The sequence below is a fragment of the Macrobrachium rosenbergii genome, chromosome 11 (assembly GCF_040412425.1).
Source record: "Macrobrachium rosenbergii isolate ZJJX-2024 chromosome 11, ASM4041242v1, whole genome shotgun sequence".
Classification (NCBI taxonomy): Eukaryota; Metazoa; Arthropoda; class Malacostraca; order Decapoda; family Palaemonidae; genus Macrobrachium; species Macrobrachium rosenbergii.
The window spans coordinates 25,242,967-25,263,446 of NC_089751.1; the positions used below are offsets into that span (position 1 = coordinate 25,242,967).

The 20,480-nt window shown below is 43.6% G+C and overlaps 1 protein-coding gene across 3 annotated transcripts in view; it reads left to right on the forward strand.

Moving 5' to 3' along the window:
* The first annotated feature begins 4,361 nt into the window (after positions 1 to 4,361).
* LOC136843254 (uncharacterized) overlaps positions 4,362 to 20,480 on the forward strand; it is a 189,127-nt gene continuing 173,008 nt past the window's right edge. The window contains exon 1 of one of the 3 annotated variants that reach the window (XM_067111374.1): positions 4,362 to 4,913. In XM_067111374.1, the coding sequence (XP_066967475.1) occupies positions 4,827 to 4,913 (87 nt within the window). In that variant the 5' untranslated portion in view covers positions 4,362 to 4,826. Of the gene's footprint in view, positions 4,914 to 5,347; positions 5,679 to 20,480 lie in introns of those variants that run through there. The other 2 variants (XM_067111375.1, XM_067111376.1) reach the window with 2 other exon arrangements.

Sequence of the window (20,480 nt, forward strand, 5' to 3'; positions counted from 1 at the left end):
CCGGTTGTGATAGTGTATCATATCCATTCAGTAAAGGGAAAATAAGTGCTTTAAATATCTTGCTGTCAGGAAATTTCCCTGCATTGGATGAATACTTAGTGAGGAAAATGCTACCGAAAATAATCTTGAGGAAGCAGGACAGGAATTCTTTGCAGCATTGTATGGTATGCCCCAGGGGATCTCGATGAATGCAGCCCGCCATAAGATTTACACAAGGAAAAAAGGAAAACCAATGCGAATCATGGCTTTGCCTCCGGCAGATGCAACCTGTTCCTCCATGTACAGAGAGCACACCTTCAAATGATAGGCTATTGTGGAAAGCGGCTGATCAGCCAGGACCCCCAACAGCAGATATTGAAAAATTTGGATGGAATGTGAAAGATAAAACACCACCCCCTGCTATCGCTATTATTCCACCAGCCCCTCCTGGTTTGATAGACTTACTTAGTTGTGGCTGCAAAGCAGAAGGCAAAGCCTGTAGTTATACAACTTCAGTTCAGTATACCTTAGTTTAACCAGACCACTAAGCTGATTAACAGCTCTCCTAGGGCTGGTCCGAAGGATTAGACTTATTTTACGTGGCTAAGAACCAATTGGTTACCTAGCAACGGGACCTACAGCTTACTGTGGGATCCGAACCACATTATAGCGAGAAATGAATTTCTATCACCAGAAATAAATTCCTCTAATTCTTCATTGGCCGGTTGGAGACTCGAACTCGGGCCCTGCTGAGTGCTAGCCAAGAACTCTACCGATTCCGCCAACGAGGAACTACTATACAACTTGTTCTTGTCACAAAAGTAAAATATCTTATAGTGTGTACTGCGTGTGTGGAGGTGTGGGTGGATGTTATAAACCTTTTCTGATGCAACTAGATCAGCTGGAAGAAACTGATGGTTCTGATATCTCTGATGTTGATGATAATTAGTTAGAGCAAATAATTTTCTTGACTTTCGTCTTCCTTGCAAGACTCGTCAGCATGTTTGTCGTAGCCATTTTTCATGTCTGTCTAAGCCTTTTTTCTTATCTATGTACATATTAGCAATGTTCATGAAACACACTGCATATGCATTTTAGAGTAATTTTGGCCTTGCAAAGTACTTGATTACCTTAGAATTGTTAATAGCTTACAGAAGTGGTCTATTTTATATACTCTTATGAAGTATAGCCTCTCTAGTAAATTTTCAGTTTTGCCGAGTGTGAGATCTGTTTTGTTTTGAATAAATTTAAATCCATTTTACATAAAGAATTTGTCATTAACATACTATAAATGCAAGATACAATATATTTAATGCTTTTATATTCATCCTTGACCTCAAAAACACGGGGTTAGGTACTCTTATCTTCTCATTTCCATGCTTAGATCCAGAGTTTTTGAAAAAAGTTGTATTCCCCTAATGGCGGACTTTCTTTGCCTTATAACAAAAGTTGCCCAAGGTCGTCATTTTGACAACATCTCTAAAATATCAAGAAAACACCCAAGGAATGCAAAGAAACCAAGAAACCTTTTACTTGTACTATAGAACATTCATAGGTTCGCTATGTTGGCAACTCGACTATAAGTGGACCAGCTATGGTCGTGACGGCTGTTACGACAGAACTGCTACCCTACCAGCCCGATGGAGTCGTACCAGTGTAGCCGCGTCAGTGGAAACGGTGCCATTTGTTTGATATAATGAAAAGGAGCACAACTGTGAGCACCGTGACGCTGCAGTCGTTAGAGTCTCGGCACTGGAAACTCACCTTCAAGGACAGATTACTGCCAATGAGGCTTGGGTGATATATTTGATTTTTTTGGTGAAACAGCAGTCTGTGAAAAGACAACAACAGAGAAACAAGACTTATACAACTACTTCAAATAAAACTCATTAGATAGTCTAATTTTGTGACAGTAGGCCTACCAGTTAACCTAACTTAAATCCAAACATACATGTTCATACAAAAAATACATTTCTTTCCTTTTCAATAACATTTTGATGGCCGTCAAATAAAATACCATTAAATGCATTCAAATCTTTCTTAACATAAGTTCCTAATTAACAGAGCAAAGTATTGTCAGTTTTTCCTTATTCTAGTACATGTTAACTTCCAGAAAACGCAACAAAAAAACAACGCGCACAGTTTTCTGTCACAGCAAACAAACACGAAAGAAGTCTCAGTAATTCGCATTTTTTATCAGAAAACACCACAATACAGGTAAACGATAGGCTTCAACCACAGTTCAATTTACAGTAAATATGGAGAAATCATCAAACCCACTACAACCGAATTCAGGCCGTTTCTAGCTCGCGCTTGAAGGAAATTCCTGTGTAAAGAAGTTCAGTATTGTTTGATAGGATAAATTCAAATTGCATTAAAAATTTGACATTTTCAGTGCAAATGCATACGATCATCGCCCCCGAAAACCACGGAGTTGATCATCAATTGCGATGCGTTAGACCACTTCAGAACTTGGCAATAAACATATCTCATAAATCATTAAAAAAGAACTAAAATTACAATCAATATTATCAACCAAATGATAATTTGGGGGCTTTCAGGCCCAAGCATTATTACATCAAAGGCAATTTTGGGTCTCTCAGAACCGAACAGATTACGTATTAGGTTATGGTTATCTTGATCTGGAAGACCTATTGTCCCCATAGGCCAAATTAGAGCCAGTCACAGAAATGACCTGAAATTCCCAGAAGGTTATCAAGGGTCGAGGATATAGGAAAGGCAAGCTTTTTCGGAATAAGAAATAAACGTCATATGTAAAGAATGAGTGATTAAATAAATAAATAAACAGAAATAAAAATAAATACTGGTATATAGTCTTCGGATCTGTCAGTGGCAGTGTGAGAAATTCTTATTATCCAATTGAAAAAGGTAAAACCCTGCTTTAGTAAGTTGAAAACCATTAGTTTCTTTCATGTAGTTCTTCCTAAAAGTATGTCCACCCAAATTTAAAGCGACATCATACTGTAATGGTTATGTTTTTTTTTTTCCTTTATTATCGGCCCCGCTCCGTCAAAAATGACGCCAGGAAATTCATGTTAGCTTATGCTGTAAGCATCGCTGTTATAGTTTTGTTTTCTCTAAGCATATAGCTGTTGTTTGATTTGAATTTTTTTAATTATCCTTTTGAAACAATCTGGAGGCATACTTTTGAAAGTTAAGTATTTCCCCAAAAATCTTTTACCGATTTGAGCGCCTTAACTATAGTGCGTCGGACGATGTGACTCGAATGTTCCTTCCTATCTTCTTTCATTTTCAGTTGATCCATTTCCATGTGCTTAATGTGTGTAAAATCACATTTTTATTTGTGACTGCTCAGAAAAAAGTATCTTTCGTTAGTTCTGTTGCTAATCCTCTGTCTCCTCCTCTAAAGTTTTAGAGGTAGCATCTCTCATTTGCCACGATTCACCCCTGGCTTATTAAATTTCGTGTAGTTTTTGTTTTAACCGTTAGAATTACAATCCCTAGCCATATGACTCGTTTATACTTGGTGAAGTGATAGCTGTCTCTTACCCTATATCCCCCCCACAATCCTAACTTTATCTTATGATTCTTATGAATTAATTCTCTAATACCTGGATCACGTACATTTCAGTAACATATAACGCTTATTATTCCCGGCAGCGACTTATCACAAATATTTGAAATCTTGTCCTCATTATTCTGCAGATATTCATTTCTTGCAACCAGGCCGCTTACTGAATCTTTACTCGACACATTACGCAATTATCATCATAATTTTGGGTGGAAACTTCACATTTTTTTCGTTACGTTGTCAACCAAGGTCTCTAGACCTTGTTGTCAACATTACCAATCTTAAAAGTAGCATCGTCTCTCCCGCTCAATTTCAAATTCATAAATCTGCTGTCAGCAACTCTAATTCCTCTCAAAGCCTCAACTATATCGTTCTTTTTTTTTTTCCTTTAAAACTCCGCTCATCATCTGCAGTCTCAACAATCGGAGAATTCGTTCTAGCACTCTTCCTCTTTCCAACCCCCATCACTTTATGAAGAGTTTGATGCATCAGCACTGAATAAATTCCTATCGCTCCAATGACATCTTTTACTTCATTCATATCAAAAGAAATATGGTCAACTATCTGCCCTAGAGTCAGTTGCCAATTCAAATTTCAAATGATATCTTAGTACTTCCCATTCAACATATCGCAAATCCATTTTAATTTTGCAGTTTTCGCTCCTTCACGACCAACAGCACCCTTTTTGTGTGCCCATTTACTACAAAACATATGGCACGAATACAAAAACTCATTATGGGGTAGAATCTAAAATCATGTTAAGGTCGTTTTAATCACCAAGAAGCCACTGTATAGTTTCCAAGACGAAACAAAAGGAAATAAATAAATAAGTTTTTTTAGGTACGAGTTCTCACGTAGCTACGCCTGGCCATCGAATCTTGTTTCTTCTAATAATTTGTCTCGTTAGTTAAAAAAAATGAAATGTTCAAGCATCTCTGGAACACAGCGTTGTCGAGCATTTAATATAAGACAAAAATGTATCTGTTGACAATGAGGTTGTAGACCTCACGGTGTGCGTTGTAATGTTATCAATAATGCAAATACTGGAGCAAATCCAAATTTGAATCTGAAACTCTAACTTAACTTCTTAAAGGAAAAAGGGTCCCTCGGGGATCAGCTGTTCACCATGACAACAGAAGACGAGAGTGAGAGACTCTGAGTCGGAGAGAGAGAGAAAGAGAGAGTGAGTGAGAGAGAGAGAGAGGCGGCACACGGCCACAGTGCACTGCACGCTCTTTCTTTCCGATGTTGGACTAGTGATGGTTTCGACGCTTGAGGGACTTTATTGTCCATAATGTCTGCCTATGGGGTTCAAGGAAGAGTCCCTGGAATCCGTCAGCATGGCAGACACCACCTACTGCAAAAATTCCTGTACAGAGAGGTAGGTGAAATACGAGTGGAATTTCCCCTCCGCTGTCAGTGTCCTATGGCTATCCTGCTCAGTCCAGGCTGAGGACGCTCTGTTCTCAAGACATTTTTCGCTGGCTCTGTCAGGCCACACCACTTTTGCCTCTGATGCCTAGGCCAGCAGCCCCACCTCCCGCTTGCACACACACACACACACACACTCTCCCGCTCTCTGCGTCCCTGGCTCTCGCTCGGCTCTTGTTGGGGCCAACGCTCGTTTTTGTGCCCCCCAGCCCCCACCCTAGCCTGTAGCCTAAGAGCCTCATTTCGGGGACCAGTTGCAAGGACCCTCAGTTCATTCCATGTCACCACCGAGCAGAACAATAGCCAAGACTAGCCTAGGCCTAGTAGGAATGGTCGAATGACGTCAGGAGGGTAGCCTGTGGGGCACAAAGTAAAGAGCGGGCCAGTTAGGCCTACCAGTAAAAATTCAAAGGTTGCATCATTTTCCAGTCCAGTGCAACTGCCTGAAGTTGTTCACTTCCTAGGCTAGTACATAGGCCTATTTGGCACTTGGATTGTTAGCCTAGGTGCTTGTGGTGTGTGCAGGGGCTGCTCACAAGTGCCTGTGGGAGCCTTTTTGGTTTTCTGTTAGGTAATAATGATTGGCCACCAATAAAAGCTAAATCAATTGTGGTGCTACCTTAAGGTTCCCAGAAGATTTGAAACGGGTATTTTTTCATGACACTCACAAGTTTAACGACAGTGGCGATGTGTGTAAGAAGTGTCGGTGGAGATGGTAAGTGGCATTTGTTCTAAGCAGAAGTAGTCTAGTATTCCTGGTGTGAGCTGGAAACAGTTGGTAAAGCTTCATTAACTGATGGCAGGTCACTGACCACTCACCTGTCAAGCAACAGTGTACAGTAATAAATCTTTGCCTTTTTTACAGGAGTAAATTTCAGTGTTATTTGGAAACAGTTGTTGAATATTAGCAGCAAGGTAGTTAACAGGTGGAGATGGGGGATGAGTGGGGTGGGGACCCCACTGCTCGCCTTTCTTTTGGCTGCCATTTGGTTCAGATGCCCTGCGCTTGATTGTCCTGACTTCAGCTGAGAAACTTGGGTGAGTAGCCAGCTCATTTTGATTGGGTGTGTGTGTTGTTCATTTTGATGCCCACCTGCCGTGTGTGTTTTGCCTGATGGAGAAAGAATGAGCAACGTTGAGATTGTTCGTGTCTTCCGCAATGGTAGATCCACATACTTATTGTACTTCTTGTAGAGGGATATCCTGTACTAGGGTTTCTCCTTCTTCTTGTAGGGGGTGTGTTGTTTCTTGGCATCCACCATAGTGGTTTAAGTTTGGCAATAGGAGGAAGGACAGGATTTGTTCGCCAGCTTCATCGAGTGGGGAATATGCTTCAAGTGACACCCCCAAATCCTTCAAGTTTTTCTATCACCTTTGATTCATATTCGACTGCCACCCCTTTTAGGAGGGATAATACTTAGTTTATTAGACCTACACAAACCGTGTTGTCTGAGGATGAAGCAGCTGCTGGGGGAAGTGTTCCTTCAGCAGCTGCCTTGCCCTCTATTTCGTCTTATGATGGTGATCCAGGTACTCGTAAGACGTTGTTGATGGAGTACCTACAAAAGATATGACCTTCCGAATATTCCTGGTAGCCTGTCTGTCTTGGCATTCCTCAACCTGGTGTAGGTTTACAATAACATGACACCTGAACTGTCTTCACCTATAGTTTTGGCTAAGGCTGTGTCTGTAACTGCCCCAGCTTCTTAATCTGCTGCAAAGAAATGGGACCCTCCTGTTGCAATGCTGCTTGTAATGGCAGAACCTTTTGGGGGGAGATGTTTTGCTTTTGGTTCCAGCTTTGACCAGCCATTCAGTATGTAAAGCAAGTAGGACCGCGAGAGGAAGGAGAAGAGGCTCGCTGGGCATTCCTCATTCTCCTTGTCTTCTTGCTTGGACTCTCTTCTAGTGTATAGGCAGAAGGAGATGGGGAAATGGAAGACCTTGTGTAAAAAGTAATTACAGACTTCTCTTACGGGCACGTCCTCTTTAGGGGGTAGTGGAGGTACAAGGTCGCAGGTGAGTGATCACTGTACCTCTGGCGAGGCCAGCCCTGCCTAACTTTTGCTCAATTCTTCCTTTTTTTTTTCTAGCTCATTGCCTTTTGCATCAAGTTTTCAGTTTAAAGTGTGATGGTGGTCGTTTATAAGCATAGTGAGTGTTTATGGTATTGTCAAGGAAAGGGGAGTAAAGGGTACGGAGTTGCCATTTCACATCCGTAAATTATATTTAACCGTATCTGGCAGGGATTTGGCTCTGTTATTGTGGATAATTGAAAAATATCTGTATTTGGTTGACAAGAGGTGTGTTAGTAACTAGTTCTTCCTCCATTTTCTTCCTTTCTCTCTCAAAGTGTCAGGGTGCCAGGCCATGTACAGGTTGGCTGGAAGGCAACGTCAAGTGCAGACCAACAGGTCATTAAGATTTAAAGGTAGTTTCTGGCTCACGCTTGAAGCAGAATCCGAAGTAAAGAACTTAAGGTCTGCATGTTAGGAAAAATTCAGATTGCTTTTGCAATTTGATACATTATAACTTGCCATTTTATTGTTCCTATAAAAACATTGATTTTATATGTAACTTATCAAATAATTACATAGCTATTACAGTAGTTTCTGGCTAGCTATTACAATAGTTTCTGCTTTACACGGCAGCTCAGAATTAAAAATTCGTAGTAGCACTCTTTTGTTTTTGGTCTAGTTATACTGCCCCTCCCACTTTCGGGGAAGGAAAGGTGCAACACAGCTAAAGAGCTCAATTCATTTATGCCGGTCAATAACTGTACACTTGGTCGTTAGCAGCTCTGAATTTGTTGCTTTTCACCGGATGGTTGCTCTTGCTCTTCATTTGGTGAAGTACTTTGTTCTTTTTGGTGGCGTACTACTGTTAATTAGCTTAGGTAATTTAGGACTCTTTCCCAATTTTGACTATTTAATTTGACTAATCATGTCATGCTAGCCTTTCTAGCATCAGGTACTGTGGTAAAGGCTGTAAGAATAGGTTGACTTTAGCCAATTCTGACAATCACACTGCTTGTAGTTTGTGCAGGGAGCAAGTTTGCTCTCCTGAACTTTGCTGTGACAAATGTGAAGACTGGGATAAGGGGAAGTGGGTGACTCTAAATGCATATTTTATATAAGTAACTTGACAAGTAATTACGTAACTAACAATTTCTAATAACTGGCAGCTAAAATTTGAAAATTTGTGGTAGCAATTCTTTGTTCATTTTGGTGTAAGTAGCCAGCCCCACCCACTCTTGGGGAAGAAGAGGAACAACATAGCAAGAAGGCTCAGTCTATTTGCTGGATTTCAACAAAAGTTGTGAGCAGCAGCTATAGTAATCTGGATTTTCGTAGGCTTTACTGGTTATTTTCCTAGAAGATTGGTGAAGTCTTTTGGATTCTTTTGATTGCCTTTCGGCATTTATTTAGTCAGGTTGACTTTATTTGGACAGTTTACTGTATTTTGACTCTTGTTTGGACTTAGTTGTCGCTTAGTTTGATGATGTCTGACGCTAGTACATCAAGCACTTCTTATTGCAGCAAAGGCTGCAATAAGAGATTGACTTCTGCCAAATATGATTTGCATTCTGTGTGCGCTAGTTGCAGGGGCCAAGTGTGCTCTATAGATCTTACCTGTGCTGAATGTGTTGACTGGGACCCTAGACAGTGGAAGATTTTAACCTCTCACCTTTCCAAAATTAGAAAGCTAATGCTAGGAGTGACAAATCTTTAGCTAGTCAGCATTCTTCAAAATCTTCGTCTGATGTTCCTGTAATTTCAGCTTTACAACCTGTTCCCATTCCCAGCTCTCTTACTTCCGACCCCAATGCCGTTGTCACTCATGAAGCGAAGTTTGATCGAAAGTTTTGAATTAATAATGCATTCTATGTCGGTGATTCAGTTTGTCAATTTATGACTCGTGAATGTAGTGCTCATAGTGAAGTGTTAGTGGAGGAGCTGGCTGTCTGTCCCTGACGTACTCCCCCGCACCTGGGAGAAGTCATACTGGAGGCCCAGTGGAGGTTGGTGGGGTCTGGCCACAGGCAGTCGGCCCCTCAGTCACACCTGTTGCAGATTCCCAGGTGTCGATGAAACGCTGTCGTTGGAAAGGCGTTCTCTTGGATGTGCACCGTCTTTCCTCCAGTTCCGAAGCATCGAGTCCCAAGTGCAGGCAGCAGTGGCGCTTCAAGGATAAATCTAGAATGCTCAAGAGGTCTGCAGTGGATGTGTCTGGCACCCCTCAGGTGCCTTGTAAGAAACTTAAAGAGGCTGTTCCCTTTTGTAGTTTTTGGGACAGTCCAGAGCGTTTTTCACCAGAAGTTTCGTCATCCAAACGTTGTGTGTTGGATCCTGATTGTTTCAAATGTCGATGTATTTCGTCGGAGCACCCGTTAGCATCTGAGCTGTCCTCCATTCCTGAGAGCATTTCTTTGTTAGAGCGTCCTGCAGCTCCCGATATCGCATCTAAACGCTCCTCTTCTCGCAATGTAGCAGTTTTGGCAGTAGCGGCCGACCACCAGTTGACACTGGAGTGCCCATCGGCGCCAGATCCTCCTTTAGGCACCAGAGCTTCCAGCGACGCCAAATACAGCTTCTGAGTGCTCTGTATCTTCGGAGCTTCCAGTAGCTCTTGCTTCTTCACATCGTATGACAATAGCTTTTTCTTCTGCGCCACCAGTGGTGTCAGACCCATCTGTGGCTCCTATTCAGCAGCACCTAGACGACATTTTGAGTTTTTGAAACCTCAGCCTCCTCCACCAAGTGCGGTTGATGCGCCTCTTTCTCTAGTCTTATTCAGCCGTGGATGAAGCTCAAGATCAGGAAGAGGATACTCATACCACAGCATATTCAGCCCTTTTACGCTTCCTGCTTCACTCCTATCCCAACTTTTTCTCTCTAGCGGCTCCTTCTTCCCCAGCTTCAACGTTCCAGATGAGTAATCCTGTCTGAATCCTCCAAGCTCCCCAAATTGGTGCTTTCTTCTTCAGCTAAGAAGGCCATGAATGAAGTAGAGTGTTGGTTAGCGGACAAGAGAGAACAAGGAAAGGCTGTGTTCTGTTATTCTCCTTCATGCTTATTGCGGAAGAGATTTTCGTATTACGCTACTGGGGAAGTTCCCTCTCTGGGTGTGTCTGCCTCCGCCCAGGGCAACTTCTCTGGTCTCATTAAAGCCTCCTGTAGGTCTGATGTTCTCTTCTGCTGAACTTGGTCAGCTGCTGAAGAACATTTTCAAAGTTTTTGAAGTGATCAGTTTCCTGGAGTGGGCAGTGGGTGTGCCCTGGCCAAGAAAATCCAGGACTTTCCTTCTGTTCCCATGGATTTATCTTTGGATCTTGTGGGCGTACTCTCCTGTATAGACGGGAATTAGAGACTCCTCTCGGGAATTAACCTCAACGTATGCTATGGGTATTTTAAAGAAGAGAGAGCTTTGGTGCTCTCTTACATCCAAAGGGGCCACGTCTGCACATAAATCGGCTCTTCTGTTCTCTCCTCTAGTGCGTGACTTCCTTTTCCCTGAGGCAGTAGTTAATGGTATCGCTTCTGACTTGCAAAAGAAGTCAACACAAGATCTCTTAACGCAGTCTTCTAAATTTGCTCGAGACATTTTTCCTTCAGTGCAAAGTTTTCCTCTCCTGCTCAGCGCCAGGCAAAGATTTCAGTGTAGGCTTTGTGCTAATGTCCGTTTCTCCTCCAAGGCCATCAAAAAAGTCTTCATCCAAACCTTCTTCCAAAAAGTGAGGAAAGTTTTCCCCATGCAAGAGTGGGCACCAGTCTCCTTTTTTTGGAAGAATGGAGGAAGTAAACCCCCTCATTCACAGGGGATGTGTACCACAGCCCCCCCCCCCCACGAATAGCTAGAACCTGCAGATACTTAGAACCCTTTTAAAAACACTTAGAACTCCCTATTGTGATAGTTCAGCTGCACAAAAAAAACACTAAAAATGCTTATACAGGTATTGTCCTACTTACGATGGGGTTAGGTTCCAAAAAAACCCATCGTTAGTTGAAAAAAACGTATCTCGAATATAGTTTAGCTCACACTAGGTATTCGGTACCATGTATACATGTATGGTAGCCTACCCTACACTATAAAGTATGCTCTATACATACACGGTATAGTGATTATTAATATCAGCTAATTCTGGAGGTTCATGCAGAGTGACTTAAGAGATTTCAATACAAAGAGAAATTGAATAACAAACAAGAATTAGCTTAGCCTACACTATGGTATATCATAAGCATATACGGTAGCCTAGCCTACATTATACTGTACTCTATATTCACATATATTATAAAAACATCAACATAACGAATATGCATCTTTTCCATGGATCTTTTAAAATGTTATGCCTTAATTCACTGTATCCAATAGTATTGTATATACAGTACACCCCCGTATTCGCGGGGGATGCGTGCCACACACACACACACACCCCGCGAATACTTAGAACCCCTCAAAAAACACTTAGAACTGCCTACTTTGATAGTTCAAACAGATACAAAACAAACTAAAAATGCTTATACAGGTATTATCCTACTTATGATGGGGTTAGGTTCCAAAAAATCCGTGAATACGTGAGTCCGCTGAATCGTGAGATCGCGAATACGGGGGGTTTACTGTATTCTTATATTGCTTTTGTAGTATAAATTCCAATCATAGTGATCAATGTTTTGGTTTGGAAATGTTTACACAGTGTTTATTTTGCCGCATTTAACTCAGTTCAGAGAGCTTTTCTTCTAGTTAGCGTAAATGAATCTCTAGATACTTTGTTTATATGGGGCAAGGTTATTTTTCGTTATACAAAATGTTTTTAAGTTGAAATATAAGTTAAATACGTCTCATTGTGAAATTGAGCTATTTTGTCGTTAACAGATGATGTTGGCTGTTTGGGGGCGTTTTTGTGTAAAAAAATCAAGATTCTGTTTGCTATTTTCACTTGATTTCATAATACAAGCTTTATGTATTTATCGTTTATCGGCATAAAAATAGCAGTGATACTCTTTCATGCCCAGTAGTTTTGATTAAAATACTTTCTCCCCAATTTTAAATACAGTCGGGTTTCATCCATGTTGCCGATCCACGATAATTTATAGGCATTAGCAGCTTGAACATTGTTATCTCAGCTTCAGCTACAACTTGCAGCATAAATTTAGGAGTATATTTCCTTGCGATCTTTTTTATCCATAGCGAATAAGGGTATAATGTAAAAATATATCAGCCATATATTACATAACGTCATTTGTACTATAATCTATGGTAATTGTGTGTTACCGTATGATGGTTGAAATACAAGCAAAAGTTCTGTTGTTATATGATTCGGTGATAAACAAAACAACAGTTTCTCGGTCGGTTGTTTATGGCTGTACACATTACGCAAGAGTATAATGTTATTAGCAATACTTTTTCTTTCTCTGTTATTTTTTTTAACTAGAAGATGGGATAAAGAGTTGGAGGAAAAGAAGCTGGTCTATTGTAATTTGGTCTCTCTCTGCCTGCGCCTGCAAGAAATTTAAAGATATTTTCTAAATATTGTTGTATCAGTATTAATTGCTTACCCCATTGCAAAATCAAATTATCGTAAGGTGAACTATCGTAACTTGAGCACTACCTGAGTATTTTAATAGTTTTATAATAAAAAGTGCATTTAGTCATGAAAATGAGATGAAAATACAGTAATTAGTGAATATTTCTCAGTGAAAAATACTGCTAGTGGGCGGATTTTCAGTGAATATTGTGTACATATGTTCCATAGAGAAATCAGCGAATAGGTGAGTCCGTGAATTGTGAGACCACGAATACGGGGGGTTTACTGTAATGTTTTTGCTTTAAAGTAATTTTCAGATGTTACAGCATTGCACTACTGTCTTTCATTAGTCCATAATTTTAGCAATTTATGATTTGTTTATCGCCATGTGCTTTGTGCAAGCCACCAATAATTGCCTTTAAAGTAGTTCTTGGGTATTTTGCCATTTCATTAAGCCTGTAGCTTTTGCAATTATGATTTATTTACCGGATCTGTGCTTCCTGAAGCCTCCGTAAATAAAGTTTGATGACCATCACACTTTCCTTTGCAGAACTCAAGTGTTAGGCTGAAAGTTGTAAGGAGAGAATTGGGGTTTTTGATGGCGACTATGAGTTGATGTTCTCAACAGCCGAGAACCAGCTCATGCTACTAACCTTTCTGGCACCGATCTCGGTGCCAGCTTCAACCCCAGCACCTCTCTCATGCACTCAGCGCCAGCGCTAGCACCCTGGCGCCAATTCTCTCCTACTAGTCGTCTTACCACATGCTCCCACACCTGGCTCCCTTACTTCCCTTTCCATACCTTTGCCAGTCTTGTGTCATGGTTAACAGATGTTAACCTTGTCATAGTGAAGTGCAGTGCAGTGGAGGAGGAGACTACTCGTCCCCTGATGCTCCTAGACAGAAGGTCCCTGTCAAACTCCCCCTGCAAACCTGGGAGGAGGCAAACGAAATCCAAGGGAGGCCGGGGGGGTTTCACACGGGTTGTTGCCCCCCTCAGTCGAGCCTGTTGCGGTTCCAGGTATCAGCAGACAGCCACTGGAAAGGCATCTTGTTGGATGTGCAGTGGAGGAGGTAACTATCCGGCCCTATCAGATTTCATAAACCCAGTCCCTGTCAAACCCCCCTGCAAAACCTGGAAGTTAGGCATACTGTTGGTCCATGTGAGTCCAAAAGGGTTTTGCCCCAGATAGTTACCCCTCAGTCGAGCCTGTTGTCACGGACAGCCATTGAAAAGGCATCCATGAAGATGTGCTTACCTTGGCCATAGCGACGCCAATGACGTTTTTTCTGTTTACAGATCCCAGTGTGAACAGGATTAGGATTCCAGTGTGGACAAGAGGCTCCATTGACACTTTGCGATCCCAATGTGGTTAGTTATGGATGAAAGTGTAGACTAGTGATGCCAATGGCATTTTTTCGGATTTATCTCAGCCATTGTAAAGATATATTTCCCGAACATCCAAGTTCCAAGCTACCTAGTTCCGAGCTTCCAACTTCCAAGCACCCAAAGTCCGAGCTCCAAACTTCTGAGTGCCCAAATTCCAAGCTCCCAACTTCTGAGCGCCCAAATTCCTGGTCCCCAAGTTCCGAGTTCCGAGCTCCTGAGTTCCAAGGGCCCTAGTTCCGAGCGCCAAGTTCTGAGCTCCCAGGCTCCGAGGGCCCGAGTTCCAAGCTCCCAACTTCTGAGAACCCAGTTCTGAGCATCCATATGTGTCTGAGTGCCCAGTGTCCGAGCTCACGTTTGTGCGTCCACCTGTGTACTATGTCGACTCGTCCTCCAGCTATCAGTTATCTGACACCACAGTTGGGACTACAGACGCTACCTCTTCACTTTTCTACGTCCGTTTCATCCACTCCTTTGCTTTGTTGGAGACCATTCAGCACCTACTTAGTAATTTGTTGGGCCTGTTAAACCGTCCACCGAAAGTCTAGTGTTTGAGTGTCCAGTGTCAGAGCACCCAGTGCCCTGTCATGTACAGACTTGGAAGAGGTTTTCCACTCTTGTTTTGTAGTCTTTAGAAGGAGACCTCTGGTGCTCTCTTCTACTGTGAGATTCACACAGTTGCAATGGGCTATCACTCCCAAATGACGTCGTTCTGACACTGGTTCCAGAGCGCTCGACATTTTTCTTGACCTCTGCTCCTGATGATGGGCTGCATGGCCCTAGTTCTTCATTTCTTTCTCATAGACAGTAGATGAAGGTCAAGAGGGAGACGATCCAAATAGTTCTTTCACCCATTCCCCAGGGCGATTGGACAGGACCTTGGATATGCAGGGAGCACTCTTCCAGATCCCCGTCGGAACTTCAGAGAGTTTTTTTGTTCTGCCTTTCGGGACAGGGCTTCCCAGTCGGGAGTCTTTCCCTCGACCTCCCGATTACTAGCTACTCCTGCATTTGACTTCCCCTTTTGTCTTGGCATTACTTCAGTCTTTACATGTTGACTGACTTCATTATCTTCGAAGAAGAGGGGCTCAGAGGCTCTTGACAGTAACCTTCACCGGGACAGGGAAACACAGTTGGACACCTCCATGTTGTTTCTTAGCCCAGGTTTCTTTAGTCAGATTTCCAGTGGTGGCTGTCTGAACATGACTTGTGCAAGGGAATTCCTTCATCTGCTGAGCTTAGTTCTAGTCTTCTTCTCAGCACCTCAGATCTAGGTCAAAGGAGCCCATTTGAAGGACCAGGAAGATGTCTTCTAGTCATTTGATTTATTTAGGGACTAAGCGTCGAAGGACGTACTGGGCCGTCAGAAGCTTGTCCTTCCTATCATGGCCTTTCAATCCCCTGAGTTGTCAGAATCCAAGGTTGGCTTGGACCTGTTTGCCTCCTCAAGGAACCTTCTACATGGTCGAGGAAGCGCTGAACAGTCTCAGGCTCAGTTTCCAGTTACTGGTGGACTCTTCAAGATCTTTCCCCAAAACTGTCTTGTCAGACAACCTAGCTTCAGAGATACTACCGGGGGCACCAGCTCTTGCCCAGACAGGCACCGGACTGTCCGTAGGATTATCTTTCGAAGAGTCTTCAAGGCGTGATGCAGAGGCTATTACAAGATTCAGAAGTCACCCTTTTCCTCCATCTCCCAGACTTAGTGGTCGTCTTCCAAACCGGTGTCTCAGACTCTTCGTCTTGTCATTTTAGACACCTCTGACTCTGCTGCTGATTACCTCTTTGTTTTTGAGAAGATCTAAGTTCTCTCGCTTTCTTTGAAGAGGTACCGATCTATACTTACCTGTGGTTAAGCGCAGAGACTTGGATCTTTCATCTTCTTCACAAAGACCTCCCAAGCCTTTTTCCCACCCAGCTAGGAAGCAAGAGATGTGTTATCCTCATTTTTTCCTTTGATTTTAGCCAAGAACAAGGATCCATCTGAGACCTGGATCCGTTCTTTCTCCCTTAGAGCTTAACGGACATCCCTGACTTCCATGAGCTCCAGCCAGCTCCCAAATTCCTAACTCGCCTGGTGTCCAGTTCGCCTGACACCAGCTACAACCTGGTGCCAGCGCATACTCCAAGCACCCAGGAGCGCTCACCAACTCTGAGGGAAAAGAGTGAACTTTGTTCAATTGGAGTTTTTTTAGGTATTTACCTGAACAGGACTTGATAATCTAGAAGGCTTTCTTGTCCTTCGATGTTTGGCCAAGAACCCCTCTCCCTTGGATTAAGATAACATTGTCCTTCATCCTTAAGAGAATTTCTGAAACCACTCAGATTCAGAAGAACAACTTTGCCTTCTTTCAGTGAAAGCTAAGGTTATCTGAGCAGCCTCTATTTCTTTAGCTTTCAGCTTTCAGGCACTTATGTCACCTACTTCCATTTGGCATCAGCCTACTGGAAGTATATCGTCCTTCACGTCTCACAGGAACACATGTCCGTTACTCCCATTCTGCATCGACCTACTGGAAGTATAGTCGTCCTTCACATCTCACTGTTTTAAGAAGTGAAACCTGAACTTCTAGCTCAGCTGGCACCCAGTTCTTCGGGTGCCATCTACAGTCTGTCGCCAGCTTTAGAGCTTCCAGAGCCTCGAGCTGCTAGCTTGCCTGGCAGCCAGCTCATCTGGTGCCAGCTACAAGTCTGGCCCTAGCTATAGAACCCTCAGCACCTAGAGCTTCGGGCTCCCCTGGTGCTCAGCTTGCCTGGCACCAGCTACAGTCTAGCTCCAACTTTAGAGCTTAAGGCTTTCGTCATCTCCCAGCAGCTCGGCTGGCGCCACCTGCATTCTGGCACCAGCAATATTTATACCAATCTACAAGCTTCCACAGCTCGCCTGGCGCCAACTCCAGACTGGCGCCAGCTAAGTAATGTGTACATTCTGCAGTACCACAGGATAGTGACTGGCATGGTGTGGCAGGAGGAAGCATAAAATTTTCTCCTACAATCCCTTCACCTTCTCGTGAGGTATATACAGGCAGTCCCTGGTTTACGATGGGTCTGGCTTACGACGTTCCGAGGTTACGACGCTTTTCAAATATATTCATCAGAAATTATTTCCCGGTTTACAACGCATGTTCCGGGGTTACGATGCATCGTACGCTGATCCGATGGAAGAAATATGGCTCAAAAATGGCAGAATAATCGAAATTTGGAGGTTTTTTGATGAAAAACTCAATAATAATGCAGTTTACATCGTTTTCAGTACACTCAAAGCATTAAAAGTAAGGTTTTCTTATGATTTTTGACAATTTTCAACGATTTTTCGGTTTACCGATTTTAATTTCTTACGGTGGAAAAAGGAACCCCGTCGAAACCGGGACTACCTGTAGTTTTTTTAGGAGCCAGGAGGTACAAAGTACCTGGAGCACCCACCACTCTCAGTGTATGGGTTGTGGTGTTATTTCAGTGTAGGTGACAGTGTATCTGGTTGTTTTTATGTTGGTACTGCGCCCAGGGCAAGGGCACCTATCAAAGTTTTGCCAGCTATTGGATAACTCCTTAGCTGCATAACTTCCACTGATGCTTTGGTAGCCATTGGAGTACTCCTTCGCCACAAAGCTCCCACTTAAGCAGAAGAGGCCCTTGGCTCTACCGCCATGCCACTACAGGTTAAGTTGAGCGACAGCCAGTTGAAGTTTTATACTGCAGGTTCTCTTAACTGATAAGGAACAACAGGTGTTGTACAGTATTCAATGCTAGCAACTTTTCTGTTTCAAATTCATTACTTGACTTAATGTTTTTGGAGTAGAATACTACTGTATGTCCATGTATCCCATCTCCTGTCAATGTGGGATTCAGCTATGTAATTACTTGGTAAACTACTTATATAAAAATTATGTTTTTTTAATAAAATAAGTTTTATCTGTGGTGCATCAATAGCTCCCTTGATTTATCCTTTTTTGTATCTTGGAAAATTACAGTGTATCATTTACATTTTTGTGGCTTTTTACTCATTATTCATAAAGTTTTATATATACTTACCAAGTAATTACAGAATCGGACCCCACCCTCCTTCTCTCTGAAGGACATAAGGCATAAAATGAATGAGAATTGTTTGCTAGGTCGTTCCAATATTCCGTTAGTGGGATGGGCTGATCACCTACTCAAACTATATTGAAGCACTATCAGTGAAATTTTGAATCTAAGCTGCCGTTAAAGTAGAAACTACAGCTATGTAATTACTTGGTAAGCATATATAAACTTTATTTTTATTATAAAAATGTCATTTTGTTCATGAAACTTACCTGTCAGATATATATATAGCTGTATTCTCTGTTAGTCCGACAGAATTTCAAAACTTACGACACACGCAGTGGGAGATCAGGTGGTTAGTACCCATTCCCGCCGCTGGGAGGCGGGTATCAGGAACCATTCCCATTTTCTATTCAGATTTTCTCTGTCGCCGGTACTGTCAACACTTGTTTTCAGTACCTCCGTCTTGGATTTCGGATAAAACTTGGTTGTCACTTGAGTATTTGTTTGATTTTTGGTTTTTTGACTTGGACTTGTGGCTAGGCATACGCTATTGTGGATTGTTTTGGATTTGGCTTTGTTTTTCCTGGGAGTAAGATGTCTGAATCTAGTTCTTCTAGTTATCGAGTTTGCCGTGTGCAAGACTGTAAGGTGAGGCTACCTAAAATTTCGGTAGATCCTCACACTGTATGCTCGGGTTGTAGAGGACATGTTTGTTTGTTGAATGACCGATGCAAGGAGTGTGAATCTTTGTCTGATGCTAGTTGGAGGACTTATGATTCTTATGTGAGAAAGCTAGAGCGAGATAGGCTCAGGAGGTCTTCCTCCAGAAGTGGTAGGAGTCAGAGTAGTGTGCTTTCACCTGTTAACCCTCCTGTAGACGTAGCTCTTCCTAACCCTGTGGTGTTGCCCCAACCCTGGGGTTGTGTCTGCGGATGGTGATGCCCTGGCGGTGTTATGTCTTCCATTCGTGCCTTGGAAGCTAATATGCTCGCTCTTCAAAGTGCTGTGAAGTGCAGTGATAGTGTCCATCCCCTAGTGTTGTGGAGGGGGCGTCCAGATCGGCCGTATAACGCCTCTAGGTCTAGACCTCTGTCGGACTCCCAGGACTCAGGAGTGGGCAAGTCGAAAGCCGCAAAGAGGGTTACGCGGACCCCACCGATCTGGCGTCCCTTCGCATGTCCTGATGACGCTTCCCAGGCTGCCAAGGATCGTGCTGCACGGCACGAATCCTTGAGATTGCTTCTCTTCCCCGATTCCTCCTCCCCGTGTCGGGAATGGAAATCTCGGGATTCTCGCCCTTTGAAGAGAAGCTTCAAAGAAGGGGGACGCTTCACGCCCCTTTTCTCGTGCGCTTGGCTCTTCTCCGGAGGATTTTGGCGCCATCCCACCGCAGAAGAGGACCAGGACGCCATCGGACGATGACGCTTTTGAGCGCTCCGCTCGCTCCAGAAAGAAGGCTGTTGCTTCCCCTGTGAGAAGCAAGAAGGCGTCCCCTCGCCCCTCTTCTTCTCATAGGATCAGTCCTTCTCCTGAGGTAGAATCTTCTCCTACTCGTAAGCTGCTCCTAGGCATGCAGGAGCAATTGGCTTCTTTAATGGCCCAGAAGGAGACCGATGCGTGTCGTCGTCGGAAGGATTCCCGGCTGCCGATCAAGAGGTCTAAACCTTCCCCTTCTCCTTCTCCTCGTTCGTCGTCGTCTCATGCTTCGCCGCCCGCTAGAAGTCCTGTTGCTCAGCGTTTTACTGGTCTTGGCAGGGATCGCAATTTCCCGCTTTCTGATACGCTTCACGCTGCCAGGCTTGACGCCTCGTTCACGACGACCCTCTTGTTTCTCGCCATGACGCTTCTCATGCTGCTCGCCATGCTGCTAAAGCGTGGCGACGCTCATGCTGCTAAGCGTGGCGCTCTCATGCTGCTCGGCAGGACGCCTCCCTTGCTGCTCGACATGACGCCTCCCTTGCTGCTCGCCATGACGCCCTCCTGGCTGCTCGTCAGGGCGCCTCCCTTGCAGTTCGCCAAGACGCCTCGCTTGCTGCTCGGCACGACGCTTTCTTGCTGCGGGCATGACGCCCCGCTGCTCGCTCTCACCAGGACTCGTCGGATCGCTTCGTCAAGAAGCTCGCCGATTCTCGCCAGGGCCTTCCGTCGAGACTCTCATTTTGATTCTTCTGCTCGTGACTTTCGTGACTCCTCTCGGACTTCTTCCAAGCAGAAGTCCCTTTTGCATGTTGGTCTGCAAGGACTTTGTCCTTCCGTTCTTCTCCTGCCCCTTCCGTTGCTCCTGTGGAAGAAGGAGAGCTTTCTTGGCGCTCGGATCCTGCAGTTGAGGATCAGTCCTCTTCTTCTTCAGCTTCTGCAGACTACCAAGTCTTAACTAGGCTGCTGAAAGACTTGTTTGGGGACAAGTTTCAACCCTCTGCTCCTCGCCCTCCCCTCGCAGCTAACCTCGTCTAAGTCACAAAAGTCTTCTGGTTTTGTGAAGATGGCTACGTCTCTCTCTCTGAAGAGGGCCTTTAGCAAGGTTCAAGAGTGGATGGACTCCAGGAAGGCTCAGTGCAAGACTTCTTTCGCCCTACCTC